We start from the raw sequence: 22,174 nt of genomic DNA, 5'->3' as shown, positions 1-22,174 counted from the left end.
TGCAGAATGGGATTGCTGTGATTGTCATTAGAAACATGGGAAATTGAATGTCCTCTGCGACTTTAATGTATTTGGCAGTAGAGTGAGAGGGTCATGCTGCATGCTTAGTCCAATTCACCACATGTAGCCTGTTTTCAGCACTGAAGTTCAGCCGTCCATCACTGCATCTTGCTGCAGGCCAATAAAGTGTTGGTATGTTTCCATTACAACATATACATATATATAATGTTGCATGAATTACATGCCACAGTTGAAGCTATTTGTGAACTGTAGTGTTCTGCTAGAAAATCTCACTCTGTAGGTCCCACACAGACTGGGACAAAGCGTGTCCCAGTCTGTGTCCCTGCCAGCGACGTCTGCCAGTCAGCATGGACTGTGGGCATCCTGGACCAGCGCTCAGTATATCCACCGTGTATGGGTGCTACTCATTGCTTGCTGTCCTTTACAGAGGAAATGTAGGTTTTTGCGGTTTTGTGTTGTTGTATGTAACTTTTTGGAATGTACCTTGTCTTATTGTATTCTGCTGAATGCTGTAATACTGCAAAGAAATGACTGATACTCTCAGATAAGTGTTTAGATAATATTACTGTTCAAATACACACCCCTTGTCTAAAGTATGTGTGGTTTACACATTTTCCATTCATCTATCCATTTTCCATAATCAATTATCCAGTAAAGGACTGCAGTGAGCATACTTAGAATATCTTTAATATCACTGTACATGTATAACAAAACTGTGTGCCTCCTATCAAAGCTTTAAGAGACAAATAAAAAACGGGAAAGTAAATCTGAAGATATGTACAGTATAGATGTACAGCACAAAGCTGAATGGTAAATCAAAATGCAATCATATCTTTCAGCAGCATTAGACAGTTTTTTTTTTTTAATTGGCAACAGTCATGTGGTTTAGAATTAGCAGCACCATAAACAGTCAGTAGTCGGGGAGGGGCAGGTTTGCAGACGGGTGCGTACGTACTGCTCCTGGGGGTGTTGGGGGGTTATTTGAGTTTGCTGTTCCCTGCTTGGTTGAAGTGACTGATGGCTTTGGGGCAGAAGCTACTTCTCAGCCTGGGGGTAAATAGTCCTGTAGGGTGAACAGGTGGTGGTGGGGGTATGCTGGGTCTCTGGAGGTGGGGGTTGCTCTCTGTAGGATGGCGATGCTTCATGCCTGAGGTGTATGAAGACGAGGAGGGGGCCATCCTAGGCAGAAATCCAGTGCATTGCAGGGGCAGCACTCACATCAAGGGCCAGGCAGGTCACCTAACTGCACACTTCTCAGCTCTGGGGTTTGAAAAACCTCATTATATTATAAATATCTCTGGGCCCTTCTTTTTAAATAGAAAACCTTTCATATTTAAATTTAGTCTATATTTAAACAAAAAATATATGAAATTTTAGTGCTATATGATATTACAATTATGTTACATTTTGATTTCACTTTATTCAGAGCAGTAAAAATATCCAATACATTTCTTTATGTTCTCGATTATCAGTAACAGTTGAATTTAGGTAATTACTGAAACTAACCAATACCTAAATATTACACACAGGTCTTTGGTATTATTTTAAAAGTGTTTTAAGATACCTTTATGATTAAAATACTGAATATTTTTATTCATTATTTAAATTTATTTTCCATTTTTGATTGAATGTTTGGTTGTCTTAACATGAACAAATAATTATACAAAAGTTCCTCTGGCTTAAGATGATGGACATTGATTTTAATTACTACAGAAACACCCAATATTACCTTTTGAAATACCGTTACATCTGCGGTCATAATCAATAAGGTGATTGTATGTGTAAAACATTTCAGAAATCAAGTTTTACGATATTAAAATTTAAAAAACGGAATAATACGTATGCTGGACTGAGGTTAAAAATCGGCCTTGGACTTCAGGATCCAAGCGGGGTTTCCCCACGATAAAACTGGCCGGTTCCATAAATTTGGCAGCGCGGCCATCTAATAAAAGCTAGTTTAGGCTTTTTTGACTAGTTCTGACTATTTGGAAAAATTAAGAAAAATATATAAAGAAATATCATCATCCATACAAGCAACGGCGTAGAAGAGAGTTTATGTTGGGGGGACAACCAAATAATTTAAATACAAAAGTCTGTTTACTAAGGATTAATGAAACCACGTTAAATATTGGGATGTATGCGTCCCCTCCCGGTTCCTACGCTCCATCTATGGCTGTTTTAAATTTTCTTTACCCAAATAGCGAATGCATTATACCTGAATGAACGAGATAAAGACACTTCTTGCTGCTGCTCTTTTCAATGTTATCTAACCTATTTCAAATATACTGAAAATGAATTACACTGAGTATGAACTGGAGCAAAACTATCACCGCTCAGTAGCTTCTGTACATCGCGTTTTACGTATGACCTCACTCACCGGAAGTAGCTATCCTGTTTTGCATATTGACCTTATTCACCGGAAGTGTAGCGTAGTCGAGTCGGGTAGCCCCACCAGAGAAGAAAAAAAAGAAAATATTTGGAAGGAAAAAAAATCCGCTAAATTAGTGGTTTTGGCTGGATTTGGACGCAGTTTCCGAACTGTCCTGCCCCGAGGGAGTCCTGGGGAGGAAAGAAAATCGGCAGCACCGGTAATTATTTGCTGATTACCATTTAAATTAGTGATATTTGTGTGTTTATTTGAGGGATTCGTAAGTGCGGGCTGTCTCCTCTACCTCGACTGCCGGAAGTCAGCAGGAGGCTGCGCCTGGCGTCGGGGTTTCGGCTTCGACCGTTTTTTTCTCTCCTTTTTTTTTTTTTATACCCGAGTTTTTTTTCCTTTTATTTTCACAGAGACCAGTAGCGGAGAGAAACACTGTGAGACGTGGATGCGCGGGAGCGTGTATTTTTTAAACCGCATTTTAATGTTTTGAATAATTCCGCCAAATAATGGAGTCTAGCTAGGCTTGGCAGGAACCAAGCTAGCGGGTTAGCCCGAATAGTACATAAATAATAAATAGTCGATAAGATTTTCCACTTTCCAATGATATTCCATTTGCGTGGAACGTAGGACCAAAATACAGTCAATATAGAGCAATACCACTGCAGTTGGTTAGCAGGACTTTTGACGTTAATCAAAGCGTTTAGTTAGCTAGCCATATACGAATCAATAGGCATACCACGGTATGAAATTGAATTTAAAATGCGAACAATGCATCAAAGGCAATTAGCTCGTTACACTTAATTTAAAGCCGGTGGTGCATTAAAAATTGAGTGGTACTCAAAAACACACAAGTGTCATGTAATGCTATGTTAAATAAAGGTTAATAGCTAAATAAGACGATGTGCCCAGAGCGTATATGGATATATTAGGATTTGCTAGTGTTTGTTGTTGTAAATATGATTTTCATTTACAGGTATGAATTGTGCATTATTGTTATTGGGAAATAAAAATATTTTGAGGCAAACAATAATAAAACGAATTCCGTATCAACAGAAGAACTTGGGAATAATGTGTAGCTAACTCGTAATAAGTAATTTTATGAATTGACACTCATGCTTAAGTTTTGAGCCTGTAAAAACTGCATAATGCATTTAAAAAAAAAAAAAAAGCAGGAAGTGTGGAAAGTGGGTGTGTCTTTCCAGAATTCTGCGGGATTTTGTGTGTTTTACAGGTTTTACTTGGGACCATATTGTAATAAAAAAAATTGCAGTGCTAGATATTGAGCTCCAAAGCAAACAATAATAGTCAGAATGAAGGCAAACTGTTATGAACTGATAAATAACATTTTCTCCTCAAGGCTGGTCCATATCCGATATCCATATAAGCCACAATTTGAAGAGTCCACTCCAGAGATTTTTTGGGGGAAATCGCCTCAACTGTGGTTGTGTACAGTAGTACAAAGCCAGCGGCACTACAATCAAGAAATATACATTTTTAAAAGTTGTAGTTACTCAAGTTCTTACAGTCAGATTTCAAATGTTGCTGAGCTTATACTGTTAAACTGCTGGTACCTAAGAAGACAGAATAAATGGATGCATTAAAAGTTGAAAGTTTTTCTCTACAGCTGATTTGGCATCATTTTCCATGGGTACTTGTGTCTTGGCATCAGAAGGTTCCTGTAGCAGACCCCCAAGTATTTATTTGCTGACAGAAAAAGATGGATCTCAAACGTGATGTCCAGACCGTTTCAGGAAGGATGTTGATTGCATTTGTGGAATGTCTCTGTTTCTATGAGAAATAAAATTTCACTGCACAATACATGCAAGTTTAACATGACTGTGTGAATAATACATATTCTGTACAAAGGAAAAAAACAGCTAGAACTAAATGAAATATACTGGCAGTACAGTCTAAGGGATTGTTCCTCTCTATCATTTATTATGGATTTTGATGTATATTGGTGAAAAACACATGACATACCAGAGTTGTAATGTTCACTCATATCCATAACTGAAACTGCTGCATTAAACAGCCCAAAACGTTAGTGTGTCATTCTTATCAGTGGCAGTTTTGTAATGTGAAAGTATCATGTTGACATTGTAAGAAATTTTACGTTTATTGATGGCAAATATTAGATGTAGGAAAATAACCATTTTTAATGTATGAATTATGAAGCCTCGTTGAAGTATAATTCCTTGTTCTTTGTAGGGCATATTTTTCATCATGTAAATCATAAATGTAATGGACCAAAGGACCCATTGGCTGAGTGGCTACATCTCTGAAAGTGTGGTGACAATGCATTCACTACAATCCACCTTTTAGTCTGGACAGAAAATTAAGAACAGCTGAAAAGATTAGCATTCTGAAACAAACCTGTTTTTCATGGGTTGTTTCAGTGCTGTATGCCAGTGCTGATGTAACCATTTTATGTTTCTAGCAGGGCTGCATGATACTGGAAAAATTTCAAATATTCAGGATGTGATTTTTTTTATGATGAATATTGCAATATTTATAAAGCAAAAAAGGAGCTGAAAATTACCAAAAATAAACTAGCCATAATGGAATTCATCTACCAAATTGGGTGGTGTTGTTCCCAGTTGTGCTGACAAAGTGCTGACACATCACTTGCTTTTGCTAAATTTCATCTCTGTGGAATACAGAATATTTTCATTCAGCGGAAGATTGTTTTAGTGATCAGTCCTTATTCGCTTTCCTCCTCCTCACTCATTTAGTTAAATTTCTCAAATATGCCTCACAGTTTGAGTGATTCTGGCAGCAAGGATGAAAATTTATGATTGGCTCGGAGAGCACATGCAGAGCTGTAAATTTTAGACTGATTATTAAGATACACTAGATAATCTTGAAAAGGAACAATCATTAAAATTGCAAAGCTTGATCATTTTTGCTCTGTCAGAGGAAATGACTTTCTTGCAGAACTTATTGATGGTCTCAACTAGGCCTGGGCAGTATTACGGTAATAAGCTGTACCACAGTATTTTTAATTTATTAAATTTTTTTTGGGGGGGGGGGTGTTGTATTTACGTATTGCGTTCAAAATAGTGGAATTCTATCGCTTTTGAAAATACCGTCAAAATGCTGTATATGAATGGATGGTATGAATAAATTAGATACCACCCAAGCCTAATCTCAACCCAACTAACTATCACGGTCCTTGCTATGTGACATTTGCATGTGCATAACATGCGGTATTAACATTGTGCAGGCCTAGGTTCCAGTTATATTTTTAAACCACAATTGTTTATGCATTTTGTTTATATGTCCTCTTCTCATGTATTGTTTCAAGCAATTGTTCAATAAAACTTGAAATTAATTGATTTAAATTTAAATTTGACAGAATGGAAAATGGCCAAATCTTGAAATAGTTTGAGTATATATATATATATTTAAGTTTTTACTTTAGATTTAAATTTCCTTGTGATGGACATTATGTATTATATGCATTATTTATATTGATGCGTGTATGTATATGCAATTCCAATGTTATTGATGTTTGCAGATGCAAATGCATGCACTCGACAGTAATGCAGGATATACATTTCGCTTGTTGCCTTGTATTAATGCTGAAGCTTGGTCCAGTGTGTAGTGGCCACATTGCTTGTGCTCTTTTGACTGAAATGTTGGCCGGAATGCTGGTCGTTTACTGACTGTCCTTCAATGTCCTGTTTGCCAATCTGATATGTAAGCCTCTCCTGGCTTGTGTTCATGCTTACTGACACATTTGCTACACTTGAATGACTGTCACACAGTGAAACTTTGATTCTGCTTGGCCCACTCACTTGTAGGGGCCACTTGAGGAGTTATTACTATGTAGGCCCCTGTGAATAATGCTCTTTACTGAAACATGGGCTGCTCCCATGTGACATTTTATTTACAGATGCAAAAGCCTCTCCTGAATGTTGCTTCGTCTACTGACATAGGATTTCCCTGAATGAATGTTGACCATACTGACGTGTTGACCAAACCTGGCTTGTGCTTGGCTGCCTTACACACAGACCCAACCTGGCTTCTTGCTCAGCTGATTTACATGTGGACTTTACACTGATGCTTGTTCTGCTAACTGACACACATACCCAAGCTGGCTTGTGTCCTGCTGACTTTCACATGCGCCCCACACGAATAGAGCTCAGCATACAGACAAGTAGGCCCTTGCTGGCTTGTGCGCTGCTTACTGACACATAGACCTACCTCATGGCTGGTACGTTGCCCACGGTCATCTAGGCCCCACCTGGCTGGATGAGACCTCTTCTATTTCTCAGCACCTGTGTGTTGAGAGAAGGGTTAATTATGCTGCCAGGTGAATGAGCATCTCAGTGTTAATGAAAATGTGCTTGTCAATTGTAGGAATGATGGAAGATTCCCATTTTAACTCCCCATACTTTTGGTCTCCCGTTCCTACAGTGCAAGGACAGGTGAGGATATTGTTATTATTGGAATATCAATGTAAATGATACCAAATCTTCCAGAAAAAGATTGTATACAAAAATGTTTGTCTTCATCGGGGGGGCCTTTGAGCATATTGGTGGAATCAAGCTGCGTAATTTCTAACCACCTCCAAACATGGTCTCTTCCATCTGACTTACACCACCAAAAAGAGCAGAGGAAACATGGGCCTAATCCTAGGAGCTGCCACACATCACCACCAGTGTCATTTGGTACCACATATATCGTCAGTGGTGTTATAGTTAAACAGGAATTGCCTCAAAGGAGAAGTTTTTAAACAAGGAGCTGAATCTTGTGGAGTATGAGTCTTATGGGTGACGCGCTGCTCCTTCGCCCTAGATCGAAAACGCCATGTTCCTGAACAAGATGAAGGAGCAGCTGGGCCCCGAGAAGAGCCCCTCCTCCTTCGCACACTCCTCCACCTACCCCACTGCAGTGCTGACTGTGCCAGGCTCCATCACCATGGAGGCGGGGGCGCGGGCCCCCAAGCAGGAAGGAGGTGTGGCCACCTCATTAGCAGGTTCCCTACACCCTCCACACACGTCTCAGAACATCACTGTGGTGCCTGTGCCCTCCACCAGCATCATGACAGCAGGTTGGTAACGTCCATATGTCTCTGTTCTGTGAGTTTGTTTCGAAGAGCTGATTAGTGCGTGAGGGTGTTAAAAATAGTTGTGTAATGTTTAAACATTCAGATATTGGCCAGTGGGTTATTTGCATGTATGTGATGTAAACAACCGAATTTTAACTCTTGTTTAGCTAATTTGCCAATGCTATTTGAAAGTTGCCACAAGCAATTTCAGATGTATTTTTTACATCCTCATTGTGAACAGGTATGAAGTGTTTGGAACGGCTCTGTGCACGAACATTGATTGTATTTATCATTTTCATTTTTATTGCACTTTTTTTTTCCATAGTTATATAGCATTCAAACTTCATGATTAAGTATATTAAAAACATTACTCGAGTGTTTCATGAGTAATACTTTAGTGTCTGGGTACAGTCAGAACTGTGTTTATGTTGTCTGAAATATAGTTGAACATATTTTATTGAGCATGTCACTTGCTAATAGTTTTTTTTACAGTGCCTTTACAATAGCTTTTAAAAGTTATTTTTGAACAAAATACACATTGAAAGATTTTTTTCCAAGTACTACTGTTTATGCAGAAATATATGGAAGAATTTTTGCAAAGTCTGTTTGCTTCTGTTCATGGTAAAACATTAAAACCATTTAAAAAAATGGGGGAAATTAATTAATGTACAGCTACAATCCATAAAGCATCCTTTGGTACAAATAATTGAATTAAATAATTGAGTTAAATTACTTAATAAGAAAATTCACATTCTTTACTAATTTGATCATCTAATGTTTAAATGTTTTAATCTTTTTATTTGAATTTTTAGCACATTTATCCTTTAAAGCTCAGTCCATTCATCCTGCCATCTTTATAGCAAGCCTTATTGTCTACATTTGCAGCAAACTAAGCCAGATAACTTCTGGGTCCATTTAAATCTGGCAAGTTATATGGGCCAGCAAAGAAATCCAGCTTCGTGAATCGTAATACAGGCCCTGAGTGTTAATGGTTCCACTGACTGGAAAAAGTCAGTTTTCTTTCATTGGCATATTAAGTTTTCACTCTGATCATCTATTTCCAGTATTTAGATCAACACTATTACTTAAATGTCCCATATCTGAAGCATCAGCCTGAATTTCTATGAGTTGAAATTGCTGCTGTCCAGCGACATGGTGTTTTCAACTGAAACATGAAGCTTGGCACATTTTGAATTCGTTTCAGCCATATCAGTGTCACTACAAATCAGTAGGACTAGGCAAAATATTGACAAAATAACATACATTTCTCCAGGTGTTTGTCCTGCTGGCATAAGACTTTGCTGCAGCATAATAGTGGCAGCTGTCAGGGATATTTACGGTCATCTTGCCGTGACTGGGGTGCATAAGACCCATAAACACGCAGTCGGAGAAGAGTGCAGGCGCAATGCAGAACCTTACTGAACAGACAGAGAACACACAGAATGCAAACTGGGAATGTCTGTTTGCCATTCTGGGCTGGTGGAGATCGTGCACAAGCAGCCGTGAAATGAATCTGGTGTAGTGAAAAGAAATGCACACGGTATCAAGATTGGGTGGTGAAAATGTCATGGTACAAATCGGGCACCGTTGTGAAATATGCCATGAAGTGCACGGCTGCCCGTGCGCAAATGTGAGGCGATGGTAGGAGGGATCTGTTCAGACGGGCAATGACATGGCGTCCTTAAACAATACGCGGTAGGAAACAACATGTAAACAGTGACTTTATACAGATGCAATTCTTAATGCATAATGAATGGCATTTATTTCAAAGATTCAACTTTTCACTCAAATAGTTATGCTGATAATTTAACAAAATAGTCCAATATATTAACAAAGAATGCAAAACAGAAGAATTTTCAGTATGTCTCAGACTTGAATCTCTTCTAAAAACATCGTTTTATTGATCGGGCGAAACTCAAGACCAACATGTATGTTTTAGTAACATGGGTGGTACAACCCTGTCAAAGATAAGGATGCAGATTTGACGGCAATGGGGTGGCACAGTGGCTGGCACGGGTACCTCACGGCTCTGGAGATCAGGGTTTGGGTCTCTGCCCAGGTGTGGCACAGTGGCTGGCACGGGTACCTCACGGCTCTGGAGATCAGGGTTTGGGTCTCTGCCCAGGTGTGTGGAGTTGATGTGTTTTCACCTTTTCCTCCGGGTTTTCCGGTTTCCCCCCCACATGCAAAAGTAAACTGGAGTTGCCAGGTTTGTCCATAGGTGTGTGTCTGTGTGTGTGTCTGTGTGTGTGTCTGTGTGTGTGTCTGTGTGTGTGTGTGTGTGTGTGTGTCTGTGTTATTCCCTGCCTTGCGCAATTAGTTTCTGGGATAGGCTTCAGACCAGGACAGGACAAGCGGTTATGGATAATGGAGAGACTCCATCACAGCCTCGCACTGCTGTTCCTGAACTGATGGATGAGATTACATGGATCAAAGGGTTATCCTGGCAGGCAGGTCAGACCGATGACTGCGAAAAATTCAGTGTAGGACTGGCTCTCGCATCTCTACATGGGTGGGACTACTATGGACTGTCACAGGTGATTCATTTATGCCAGAGGGTTGTATGCCACTATTTCTTTTAAACAAAGCTCAAAAGGGCAGAAAGTGTAGTGTCTCAACTGTGGTATGAGCAAATTGTCTAATTAAGCATAGCTAGATGCTTACTATGTTCATTACTGAGTGTTTAAGTGTAATATGAAAAAACTGTGTGCATGTTTGGGTTTCAGTTTGTATGAACATGTACAAGCCGCTCCCCAGTTTTGGGTATGTATTTGTGTGGCCTGACGTTTCTCTTTCCTCTGTACTATTTTCCTTGTTAATTTCTTCTTCTCCTCTTGTGTTTCTCAGCTGGGCTTGTGATAACCACTCCCCAAGGCACTTTGGTCTCTCCACCCTCTTCATCTCAGTCTTTTGTTTCTGGATCCCCGGCAACCACCATGATAGTGTCTACACTGCACCCCCCAAACGCAGGTAATGCACTGGCGCAACACGCATTAATTTGTAACTGCATCTCAGGCTGTAATGGGCCACCATGATAGTGTCTACACTCCTGTAACGGGCCACCATTACAAGCGCAGGTAATGCACTGGTGCTCCATGTTGCAATCTTCACCTGCACCCCCAGGCTGTAATGGGCCATCATGACAGTATGTACACTGCATGCCCCAAACGCAGGTAATGCATCAGTGCTTTATGCGACAATATGTACCTGCATCTCAGTGAGTAATTCTTATTTCCAGCTTTCCATAGTACATGTTAACAGTACTTTCCCATGTACCCATACAATCAACACTCCCAGACCTGAAGTCAGTGCATACTTCACAACACACATTACGACATACATTTAGTCATCTGCTGTATTGAGTATCCTGCACAAACAACCCTGTAGTACCGTAAATGAGTTCATCAATAGGCATCTGGATTAAATCCCATAAGAAGTTTAGTTGGGTTTAGGAGGGACACCATGTCAATTGTCTCTGTGAAGTATCTTTCAGTGACAAAAAGGCACAAAGTGTAAACTGAGGTTTTCACAAGTTAAAACAGTGCTGTGGAAAATTATCTAGATTTCCTCTAGTATTTAGCAAACTGTATGGTGTTTTCTTTAGGAAAATGGTTATATTGGGCAAAAGGAAGCCAAGTAAAATGTACCATATTTTGACAAATATTTCATTGTTTTACTTAATGAACAGTTATCCAACACCCATATCACCCATGTGAAAAGTAACCCCCTTATTACTTAATGGACCAGTTAACCAAATCGGATGGTAAATAGATGCAAGAGACCCTCTTGATTAGAAACCTCACTGATACTGAACCTCAGAATTAGTCACCACGATGATTGTTCAAGCACGTGATGCTTAAAAAAATGTGTGTCCAATATTTTTGTTCCTAACTATCGGCAACCATTGTGTGTGACAGATGTGCAGTAATGGAGGAAATGTGCACTGTACAGTTATGTGCTGGCAAACTGGCAGTGGTGCTAAGCTGCCACCCTGCTCAGCAGGACAGTAAGATCAGCACTCATGCTAAGTTCCTGCCGCAGTGCTGAGGCAGCGTTCGGCTGATGTGTTTGAGTTTTCCCTCTTCTTTCATTTCTGCCAGACGCAGGCCGTCCCTCCTCTCTGTACCGGTACAGCCACAGTAAGTACCGTGCATCCCCATCGCCATACACGGCCCACACCTCACGGCCGTAGCTCGTCTTGCGCGTATGCATGGGCTGGAAGCATGAGCTGTTGTACTGGAAGCCACACCCCAGTTAGTGTATGTCTGATCCCTGTTTACAGTTTTGGGTTTCTGTTCTGAACTGCTAATCAACACCACACTGTCTTTCTGTTCACAGTTAGGCCTCAGCAACATTGTTAGATAAACTTTCATGTTATTCTCTAAACCAGTTGAATTCTGCGGTCTGTCAGAATCCCTTCCACTTCAAAGGAAATTGAGATGGACTTCAGTGGCCTCAGTTAGAAACTTTCTTGGGGAGTATTCTAATGAGATACAAAACCAGCCCAAAGATGTGAGAGACATTGCTTTAAAGCACAAACAGAGAGTATTCTCTATCGATAAGGTATTATGAATGTGAGCTTAGTAGTGGTGACGTCGCACGCATCAGCAAAACACGAGTCACTGAAGTCAGTTTTGAATCGATGTGAGAAGCTTGTGGACCTTCAGATATCTAAGATGGACTCTTCTGAGTCTCTGGGCATCTCCTGTAGGTTCACAGGTTTGCTGGGTATGGCGTAGGCTGTCTCCTGGTGTCTGAACCTCCTTTAGGCTGGTTTCTAGTCAATCTATGGGCCTTTCCAAAATAAGAGCACTTTAAATCCAGGCTTTTGTTTCCATTACTGCTTCTGTCAGCATATCAATACGTTGCCATGAAATGATGCTTGCGAAGAACGCCACTGCCTTCTGACTGGGCAGCTGTAATCACTGCTATAGGAGTTCACCAACAACAAGTTGCATTGCAGTGTGACTCATCAGCGTCATCCGGATGTTTCCAAGGTAGCTCTGTAGTGTATTTTGGACGCCCTCCCCTCCAGGCCTTCGTCATATCGATACTCATCATCAGGTGTGCTGTCATTAGGTCGTTTGGTTCCTTTTTTCACCCATGGGTCCAGAAAATGACGGATTCACATCTAATGTTAACCTGTGGACATTCCTGGAACTACGCATCACTGTTAGAAACTCACCTACTGTTGACTGTGCAGATCATCCTTACTAGGGTTCCTCCAGTATCTCTGTCCTTTCACATGCATTTTTTTTCCTCTCTGAGGCAAACTGGTTCTGTCTGAGACAAACTTTGCAGTCCAGGTTGCAGTGTCTAGCACAGCAGTTGTCCTGAGACTCTCCCTTGAACCATGTTTTTTAAGAAAGAGACCATCCTTGGTCTTAAACTTTGGTTGCAGACCCAATGCGGAGTGTAGGTGAGACTGACTGTATTGAGTGTCCATCACACCCACGAGTCTCTGTCACCTGTATGCTGTCTACACTCTTCATTTTATCCAGCCAGTCTCAGGCTGAGTTCTACATCCTGGGCCAAGTTGTGTGCCTATGCCAGCAGGTGCTTGCCTGTTAGAACATTCAGGATTGGCTACAGGAGCCTCAGTCTGGCTCTTTTCTTGTCTGGAAAGTCACATTACGTGTATATAGTTAAGTGGAAGAAAATACAACACAGATGTAACATTTCGTCTGTTTTCTTACTCAAGGGCTGGGGACATACAATACTCTAGATTGGGTGTTTTTTTTTTAATAAGTTCTATTTTATTTTATTTATATCTGTTCATTTATTTTTTCTGTTTATTTTTAGTATCTTTATTTCAGATGAGTTGGTGTATACATGTGGATATCAGTACTATTATTACCTTTTTATTTATAAATTTTTTTTGGTACAGAAGACTTGTAAATGTCCTTGCCTACGAATGTATTTTCTTTCTGAAAAGGAAAATTAAAAAATAAGTCACATTACGCCCTTTCACTTTCGGAGACCAAAAGCAGTAGGAATGCTAGAGCCTTGGGATCCCGGCTTCTATCGCGGTGTGCTGGGTGTCCCGCTATGTTGAGGCAGTGGTCTTTGGATGAGTAGAGTAAATACTGTGAAGTAGGTGATTAGTAAGAAGAACTATGGAGACCCGTCATAATATCTTACATCTAAGCGAACAGCGACTCCACAGAGTGGCTCGGGAGGTACACTGTCACTGAGCTCCCCTTCCCTCTTTTTTTCTCCTCTGTCTCAGACAAGAAGGATGATGTCACCATTTCTCCCGCTGTGGTAATGACGACCCCTTCAAAGCGGGGTAGGAAGAAGAAGTCCGTGATGCCGAGGGCGGGCGTGCTGAGCACACACACGCTGGCCACCGGGAGTGACGCGCTGATCCTGGCGCACCTCGCCACGGGGGCCCAGGTGAGTAGGCTGCACAGTATTGCACTGCACAGGAAAACACTGCACTGCACAGCACAGTGCTGCACCTCGCCCATCCTCCCGGCTACCCGTCTTCATAATTCTCTCATTCTTGCAGCAGCATGCGGCTGATCCTTATGATCTGTCCAACGATGAAGATGATCATGCTGGTAAAGATGGAAACAAGTCCTACAGGTAAGTAGGAAGTGCGCACATTCAGCCCTGTGCTGCGTCTCTGAAAGGCCGTGTGCCACTGCTGCCCTCACGCTCGCCGCTCTGTGCCCCTGACGCTGGCTGCAGGTGCCGCATGTGTGCAGTGACCTTCTTCAGTAAGTCAGACATGCAGATCCACGCCAAGTCGCACACGGAGGCCAAACCGCACAAGTGCCCGCACTGCTCCAAGTCCTTCGCCAACTCCAGTTACCTGGCACAGCACATCCGCATCCACAGTGGGGCCAAGCCCTACACCTGCACCTACTGCCAGAAGACGTTCAGGCAGCTCAGCCACTTACAGCAGCACACGAGGTATCCACTCCCCACCTTCCTCACTGTCTGCACAGCCGTAACAGTGAGCATAGAGCTTATGGGGTGATGGGAGGGGCATGTAAATCAGAAGTAAATAAAGTGTTGTTCATGAACATCTGCTGCTATATTTACGGAGTGTCTGTGTGTCTGTGTTTGTGTGAGCTGGTGCCAATGAAAGAGGCATTCTGTGTTTTCATGGTGGAGTTTCACAAAACTATCAAAACATCCACTTGGGAAGGTTTGCTATGTAGTTTTTGAGAAAGTCCTTGAAGGCGAGAATCCAGCTTAATTCCCTGAGGAAGATTTATATTTTCATATACCTAGACATATACCACCTCTGACATAGTTTTCTACAGTTGTAGTGCAATGAAATCCCATGCAAAATGTCTTAAATGTTGACTTGTTGCATAATATTTGTGGTGTGTTGCCGTCTCTTACCGTAGTATTACAGAACGGCGAAGCAGCACAGTATTCACTTATACAGTCCTGCCATTTGGATTCCTCTGGATTTTTGGAGTACAACCCAGTTTTCGTAACATCTAATGATTTGTTGTAAAGATTAGAACAAAAATTAAACCCACTGGTGTACAGCCTGGCAGTGAGAGCAGTAATAATGTAGTGATACTGCACTGTCTGTAAGCAGGAAACTGTATGTGGTATGTTTTTAATATGCTGAACTGTGAACACATACAGCATGTGGGGGAACGACAGGACAGTCCTCCTGGCCCAGGGTGTGACATACACAAAAGGCAGATGTCATAGGATACTAAGCATGGTACTAAACATATCATTTTATATTTAGATGGAAAGACAGGTAGATGCTAAAAGGAAACAAAAGGTGTCCTTCATAGGTAATGACCTGTATTCTGTGTCAGTTTCAGAACCATACTCTAAAAGCAGAGTTTTGTTTAAAAATCAAAATATTAAAAGACATTTTATTTTGCTGAGCTTAAAAAGCAGTGGCTGCTCACCAGCTTTTGCACATGCAGTAAGGTTACTTGCTCATAAGGTTGCTTAGGGAAGATCCAACATACTGTACTATACTCTACTATGGTAAGGCTATTGGTCAGCTTCTGGTTTTGTCAATTTAATTATTTTTTTTTAAATATGACTACAAAAGGTAAAAACGACTCGGTCCCTCATCAGATTTAAACTGTTCTTAGGCTGTGCACGTATGTAGCTGGCATCCCTTCTGTGTCTGTGTTTCTATGTGTGCGGTGACACTGGGTGTGTCTTGTCTATTTCTATGTGTGATGACACTGGGGGTGTGTCTGTGTCTGTATTTCTATGTGTGAAATGACACTGAGTGTCTGTCTGTATTTCTATGTTTGAGATGACACTGGGTGTGTGTGTCTGTGTCTGTATTTCTATGTGTAAAATGACACTGAGTGTCTGTTTCTGTATTTCTATGTGTGAGATGACACTGAGTGTCTGTATTTCTATGTGTGAGATGACACTGGGTGTGTGTGTCTGTGTGCGCACATGCGTGTGTGATTGCCTCATCTTCATGTCTCTGTCTTGTCTTGCATCTTCATCTTTCTCTCTGCCTCGCTGTCTCACCTGCCCCCCCCCCCCCCACACACACACACACACACACACACACACACACACACACACAGGCACACATAGATACACATGTGGGCACACAGACAGACAGGTAGCTGGAGGGTCAATGTAATGAGAGCAGCTCGGCTATAGGGGGCACCTTTTTGCTCTCCTCCAACAGGGTCATTCCAGTTGCCCCAAAGCGGCCTTTCTTGTGCAGAAAGGGTGAGACACAAGCTGTCACCTGCTCTTCGTCCAGTGTTACGCCCCTTACTGCCCCAGTTGTCACGCTGGTTCTGCCTGAGGCTGAGACATTAGTGCCCCTAGCTGACTGGCAGGAGAGGCTGGAGAGAGAGATGGGGTGGTATCTGTGCTCATGTCTGTTTGCTGTCCTGTGTTTCACAGCCACAGACACACAGCGGTGCCTTCCCTACCTGTGCCCTGCAAGGCCTCCTTACCATGTGTGCTGGGTTTTACCTGGGGGGTTACTGACACCTCTCTCTGTCTCTCTCTCTGTCTCCCTCCCTTCTGGGTAGAAACCACACAGAGGGCAAACCATACAAGTGCCCGCACTGCTCCAAATCCTTCACCAACTCCAGCTACCTGGCGCAGCACATCCGCATCCACAGCGGGGCCAAGCCCTACACCTGCTCCTACTGCCAGAGAACATTCAGGCAGCTCAGTCACTTACAGCAGCATAACAGGTAACTGTCATGTGCAGGCTACACCCTCCAGCTGCTCAGAGCACACAGAGGAACACCCAGGAACCACTCTCAGACCTCCACCCAGGAACCACTCTCAGATCTCCACCGAGGAACCACTCTCAGACCTCCACCCAGGAACCACTCTCAGACCTCCACCCAGGAACTACTGTCAGACCTCCTCCTGCCTCCTGCTGTTTTTATAGCTGTCTCATTTTCTGAAAAGCAGAGGTGGAAAGTTCGGGTTCAGAAAGCACGAATCCACACCAAGATTTTGTTTCAAGCAACCAGTTGAGTATAAAGAGTCACAATCACAGAGTACCTGACTGGTTGGGTCAAAATCTTGGTCTGCTTAAAAGCTTTTATAAATGGACTTGGCAGGATTTAATGCGTTTAGCATGTTGAGTGTTACATGACATTGGCGTGTAACTGCTATGACAGGGATATGCTTTGCAGTGCGAGAAGCTTGTTCTGGCCATAACGCTCATGTGACAGTATAGCCACATACATTTTCTATCAGACAGATGAAAGAATTAACCTTAATTATTTGTGTTTTGTTCATCATTCAAGATAAAAATATAAGCAACGAGTGAAGCTTCATTAGTCTTGAAGAGCAATCCTGCCATGCCTGTTCATAAACCAGTTAGAATATGTTCGTACTGCCTATGTCAGAGTTTGAGTGCAGTTCTCTCGAGGAGCCAGCAGCCATGTGAACAGCTTGATGGTTGTGGCTGTTCACTGGCTAGTAGGGAGCTGGGCTTGATGTTGTTTGTCTGTGCAGGATCCACACCGGAGACCGGCCTTACAAGTGTGTGCATCCTGGCTGCGAGAAGGCGTTCACTCAGCTCTCCAACCTGCAGGTAACTCAGCAGCTGGCTTGGCTAGTGATGTTACCAGGAGTTCACCACGGATGGCTTTTTCAGGAGAACTGCAGATTATGTTTGACAAGCTGTCTCAGGAAGGACCCACATTATTAAGGACACCTAGAGAGTACTGGGAAGGATCCACATTATTGGGAACACCTAGAGAGTACTGGGAAGGACCCACATTATTAGGTACACCTAGCGAGTCCCGGGAAGGACCCACAATATTAGGTACACCTAGCGAGTACCGGGAAGGACCCACATTATTAGGTAAACTAGTGAGTACCGGGAAGGACCCACATTATTAGGTAAACTAGTGAGTACCGGGAAGGACCCACATTATTAGGGACACCTAGCAAGTACCGGGAAGGAACCCCAATATTAGGTACACCTAGCGAATACCGGGAAGGACCCACATTATTAGGGACACCTAGCGAGTACCGGGAAGGACCCACATTATTAGGGACACCTAGCGAGTACAGGGAAGGACCCACATTATTAGGGACACCTAGCGAGTACCGGGAAGGACCCACATTATTAGGTACACCTAGCGAGTACCGGGAAGGACCCACATTATTAGGGACACCTAGCGAATACCAGGAAGGACCCGCATTATTAGGGACACCTAGCGAGTACCGGGAAGGACCCACATTATTAGGGACACCTAGCGAGTACGGGGAAGGACCCACATTATTAGGGACACCTAGCGAGTACCGGGAAGGACCCACATTATTAGGCACACCTAGCGAGTACCGGGAAGGACCCACATTATTAGGTACACCTAGCGAGTACCGGGAAGGACCCACATTATTAGGGACACCTAGCGAGTACCGGGAAGGACCCACATTATTAGGTACACCTAGCGAGTACCGGGAAGGACCCACATTATTAGGTACACCTAGCGAGTACCGGGAAGGACCCACATTATTAGGGACACCTAGCGAGTACCGGGAAGGACCCACATTATTAGGTACACCTAGCGAGTACCGGGAAGGACCCACATTATTAGGCACTCCTTGCGAGTACCAGATAGGACTGACTCAATTATGTACACCTAGCTAATTGGTACAGTACATGGTGGTAGTTTCTAAGATGCTGGACCCACCACATATGGTATCAACAGTGAGACCTTGTCTATATTCTATATATTTTTGAATTGCAGCCATATGATTGACTGTTTGAAGGAGTTTGCTGTTTGCATTAGCAAGCTGGTATACCTGCGACACTGCCCACCGAGAGTTTTTTCTCAGATTATAGATGGTTTAGTTATACGTTAGCAGTTACTAATCAGGGAAGAATTGAGTTAAGCTGCTGGGGAAGTGATCACATCTTCAGGGACTGACATCATGTCCATCTGCCTTCACTTACCAGTCCCACCGACGGCAACACAACAAGGACAAGCCTTTCAAGTGCCACAGCTGTCACCGTGCATACACGGACGCCACTAGCCTGGAGGTGCACCTGTCCACCCACACCGTCAAACACGCCAAGCTCTACTCCTGCGGCCTCTGCAACCGCTCCTACACCTCGGTACGCTGCCTCCCGTTTCCCTGACATCGGCTCTTCCTACGCTGCTCTCTGTTGCACTGCAGATGGCCCACACAGTAGGGCCTCCTCATCAATTTGTTTTTCTAAGGCTAGTGGAGGAAGATGCTCTGGGTAGCCATGCCCAGCTAAGTGATCTGCCCCACTACAGAACAGTATTAGCCCCAGAGGTTAAACGAATACTGTCCTCTGCAGCAACATCCCAATTCTACGGTCCACCCAGAATATTTTTATCTTGGTATTTATGCTAAAGATTTCATGCATATATGTTTGCAGAAGCCTGTTTTTTTTTGTTGCATGTCCTGATTGTGGTTTGTGTGCAGCTTGTTCCTCTCCCTATATGTCGTTTTCACTTTGCAAAACCCTGACCCCCTCTTTCCTTTTCTGACAGGAGACTTACCTAATGAAGCACATGCGCAAACACAACCCAGACCCACTGACCGTCGCTGCAGCTGTAGCTGCACAACAGGCACAGCAGCCGCCCAATCAGAGCCAGGCTCCTGGGGGAGGCGGGCAGAGCCGGGGAGAGGGTGGGGCTGGTGTTGTAGGTGGGGCTGGCAGTGGGGGTGGAGCCAGTCAGGGGCAAAACCAAGGCAACCCTAACACTCCCCGAAGTTACCCCCAGGCCGAAGGGGTTCCGTGCCCATTTGACCTGCACCAGTACAAAACTGTGTCAGCCGGGGAGATCCAGTACAAACCAGTAAGCGTGGCTGATCTAGCTGTCCATAAAGACCTCTGTCTGACTGTGTCCACCTCTGCCATTCAGGTGGAGCACTTAAATTCATAAGCTTTGGTGAGCAGGATGAAGATGTACAGACCTCATGCTGACTGAAAGGAGAGGCTGAGGGGGTGTACCAGAACTGCTGGCGGGGGGTTATTCTCAATCCTCAAAGTGATGATGAGAGAGAGAGGTACTCGCATGTTTGTGGATGGAAAGGATGGCATCACGAGTACATAGATACATTTTTCTAGTTTCTCACCTTTCATTTTAAATTTGTCTTTTATTTCATTTTATATTGTCTGAGCGAGGCTGTAGGGGCTGGGGGGGACATTTTGCTATCATTTTATACTCCCTGTTCCTCCCTAAAACCTTGTTGACAAAGGCGATGACGTTGATTGTGATGATTATCAAAACAATATATGATTTCCATTGTCTGCCACTATTTGGGAGGCTTTTTATATAGGCTTTCAGTCAAATAGTTACAGTAGTTATTGTTATGTCATTATTGTTTTTATTACTGGTTGGAAATAACTGTAATCTTTATTGTAAAATATTTAGAAAAAAGAAACCTTTTTCAAAAAGGGAAGAATGATGTTTTCACTTCTTAAAAAATATTAAAAAGTATTTAAAAAGGTAATTCATACTGAATCACTGACATGCAACACGACAGCAGCCAATCACCGAGCCTGTTCTGCCCGCCGGGGTGAGTGCTTGTTTGTCATTGGCTGGTTCTTGTTTTGTAATCCTGTAGCATTTCATTGTGTCTTTCCCAATAACATGGTTCTTATTAAACTTACTATTAATGGTATTACTATTGCTCCTACTACTATTAATACTGTTATTAAGTATGCATACATGATGCTCCATGTTGTATATATTGACACATCTGAGGCAAATATTTCTCCTTGCAGGACAATAAAAGTCACGCATAAAAAGATCAGTGACTCAGTTTTTCTATTCCTCTAATGCTGATAAAAAAATTAATAAAATTTGTCAGTGGCATGGTATTGTCTGTGAATTATATTTAATATAATTGTTACAAGCTAACATCCAAAAGACATCTCATGCTATGAATTACTTCAGGAATATTATTATCGTTAATATTGTCCTGGTTGTTTTTGTTGGTAATTTGGAGGGGCATGTCATGCAGAACTATGCACAATCACAAGAGGCCAAGAGAGAAACCCATCTATGCATCTTCTGAACCCACTTGTCCTGTAGAAGGTAATGGGGGTCCAGAGCCTATTCCAGGAACAACATGCCACAGCGGGGAATGACCCTGGAAAGGGGCACCAACCCGTCACAGCCCACCAAATGTAATAATGTAAAAGTAAATATTAGTAAATACATCAACTGTGTGCCGTTCAGTTGCAACAAATAATTGAATAATGCAGCACCAGATGTCTTAATCATGCCCTGTCTATGTGAGCTATCTGAGACTTGTTACTATATGTACAGTGTAAGCTGTAGCTCTAGCATCATAATGTAGCCCTGAGGAGGTGACACTAAGACGGCACTTGTTGCTGGTGTCGGAGCACAGCCCAGAAACGAGCGTTTACCCCCTTACCTTCAAGACCAAAGAGCAAACCTGCAGCATGACGTCTGCCTCTTGAGCTTGTTAGCAAAGCTGTCCGCAAACCTATTAACCTGCTTCTGTCACAGTTTGTTAGGATTAGAGAGTGGGAGGGGTGACAGGATCAGTCCAGAGGCAGCCTGCAAACCCGGAAACAAGACTAAGTACAGCATTACATAATGCCGTCCTTCCACAAGAGGGAAGTAGGCAGGATTTTCTGAGTGTCAAGCCGGGTAGGTTTATTTGTCAGCTCAGCCATATATGCAGTACACCGCAAAACGAAACATCGTTCCTCCAGGACCAAGGGGCACAAAAAACAAGAGGACAGAAACAACACAGGACAACACAAGTGCAATTTACAGGACAAGACGACAGTGCAGTTGACAGTAGTAAGCGTGCTGGTTTGGATGGATTTTTGAGTAAATAGTATTATTACAGATATAGTATTCTAACATAAACTGTATTCTAGCAGCAGGACAGAAATAAATAGTAAATAAATAAAAGTGCAAACAACAGTAGCAGCAGCACAGTGTACAGTGTATAACAAATTGTTATGAAATACAGTGTGTGATTTAGTTCTGATTCAGAAGTCTGATGGCCTGAGGGAAGGCATCCTGGCAGTGAAGGCTTGTATGCTACAGAACCTTTTGCTATACGGAAGGAGGGAGAAAAGGGTGTGGCAGGGGTGTGTGGGGTCGTCCACAGTGCGGGTGGCTTTGCGGATGCAGTGTGACGTGTAAATGTCTGCAACAGGGGAGTGGCCCTGATGATGTGACAGAGGGGAGAGAGGCCCCGATGAGGGGACAGAGGGGAGAGAGGCCCCGATGAGGGGACAGAGGGGAGAGAGGCCCCGA

General features: G+C 42.9%; 1 protein-coding gene and 1 long non-coding RNA gene across 5 annotated transcripts; one reads left to right on the top strand and one right to left on the bottom strand.

Moving 5' to 3' along the window:
- Positions 1 to 686: 686 nt before the first annotated feature.
- On the bottom strand, positions 687 to 2,524 carry LOC111839745 (uncharacterized). Its single transcript, XR_002837171.2, has 2 exons — positions 2,399 to 2,524; positions 687 to 1,281 (listed from the first exon to the last, which is right to left on the bottom strand). It is a non-coding gene; the product is annotated as an uncharacterized lncRNA (long non-coding RNA).
- Positions 2,434 to 20,684, top strand: LOC111839742 (zinc finger protein 384-like). Of its 4 annotated transcripts, none has more exons than XM_023803963.2 (12): positions 2,434 to 2,609; positions 6,764 to 6,831; positions 7,202 to 7,457; positions 10,302 to 10,424; positions 11,555 to 11,593; positions 13,684 to 13,850; positions 13,969 to 14,042; positions 14,148 to 14,372; positions 16,454 to 16,621; positions 17,400 to 17,478; positions 18,853 to 19,011; positions 19,418 to 20,684. In XM_023803963.2, the coding sequence occupies exons 2-12, from the start codon at positions 6,766 to 6,768 to the stop codon at positions 19,811 to 19,813; spliced, it is 1,752 nt and encodes a 583-aa protein (XP_023659731.1). In that variant the 5' UTR covers positions 2,434 to 2,609; positions 6,764 to 6,765; the 3' UTR covers positions 19,814 to 20,684. The 4 variants fall into 4 exon arrangements, with proteins under 4 accessions (XP_023659731.1, XP_023659730.1, XP_023659734.1 ...); XM_023803962.2 differs by having other exon boundaries at positions 13,966 to 14,042; XM_023803966.2 differs by lacking the exon at positions 16,454 to 16,621 and having other exon boundaries at positions 13,966 to 14,042.
- The last annotated feature ends 1,490 nt before the right edge of the window (positions 20,685 to 22,174 follow it).

Source organism: Paramormyrops kingsleyae, chromosome 23 (assembly GCF_048594095.1).
Source record: "Paramormyrops kingsleyae isolate MSU_618 chromosome 23, PKINGS_0.4, whole genome shotgun sequence".
Classification (NCBI taxonomy): Eukaryota; Metazoa; Chordata; class Actinopteri; order Osteoglossiformes; family Mormyridae; genus Paramormyrops; species Paramormyrops kingsleyae.
This window is presented reverse-complemented; position numbering and strand designations above follow the sequence as displayed.

What these genes read in the sequence shown, in the direction of transcription:
- LOC111839742 (XM_023803962.2), top strand. Translation starts at nt 6,766, where the DNA reads ATGATGGAAGATTCCCATTTTAACTCCCCATACTTTTGGTCTCCCGTT. An exon ending in TCTGTACCGGTACAGCCACA is followed by an intron (nt 11,594 to 13,683) that starts GTAAGTACCGTG and finishes CCTCTGTCTCAG; the next exon opens with ACAAGAAGGATGATGTCACC. An exon ending in ACCTCGCCACGGGGGCCCAG is followed by an intron (nt 13,851 to 13,965) that starts GTGAGTAGGCTG and finishes TCATTCTTGCAG; the next exon opens with CAGCATGCGGCTGATCCTTA.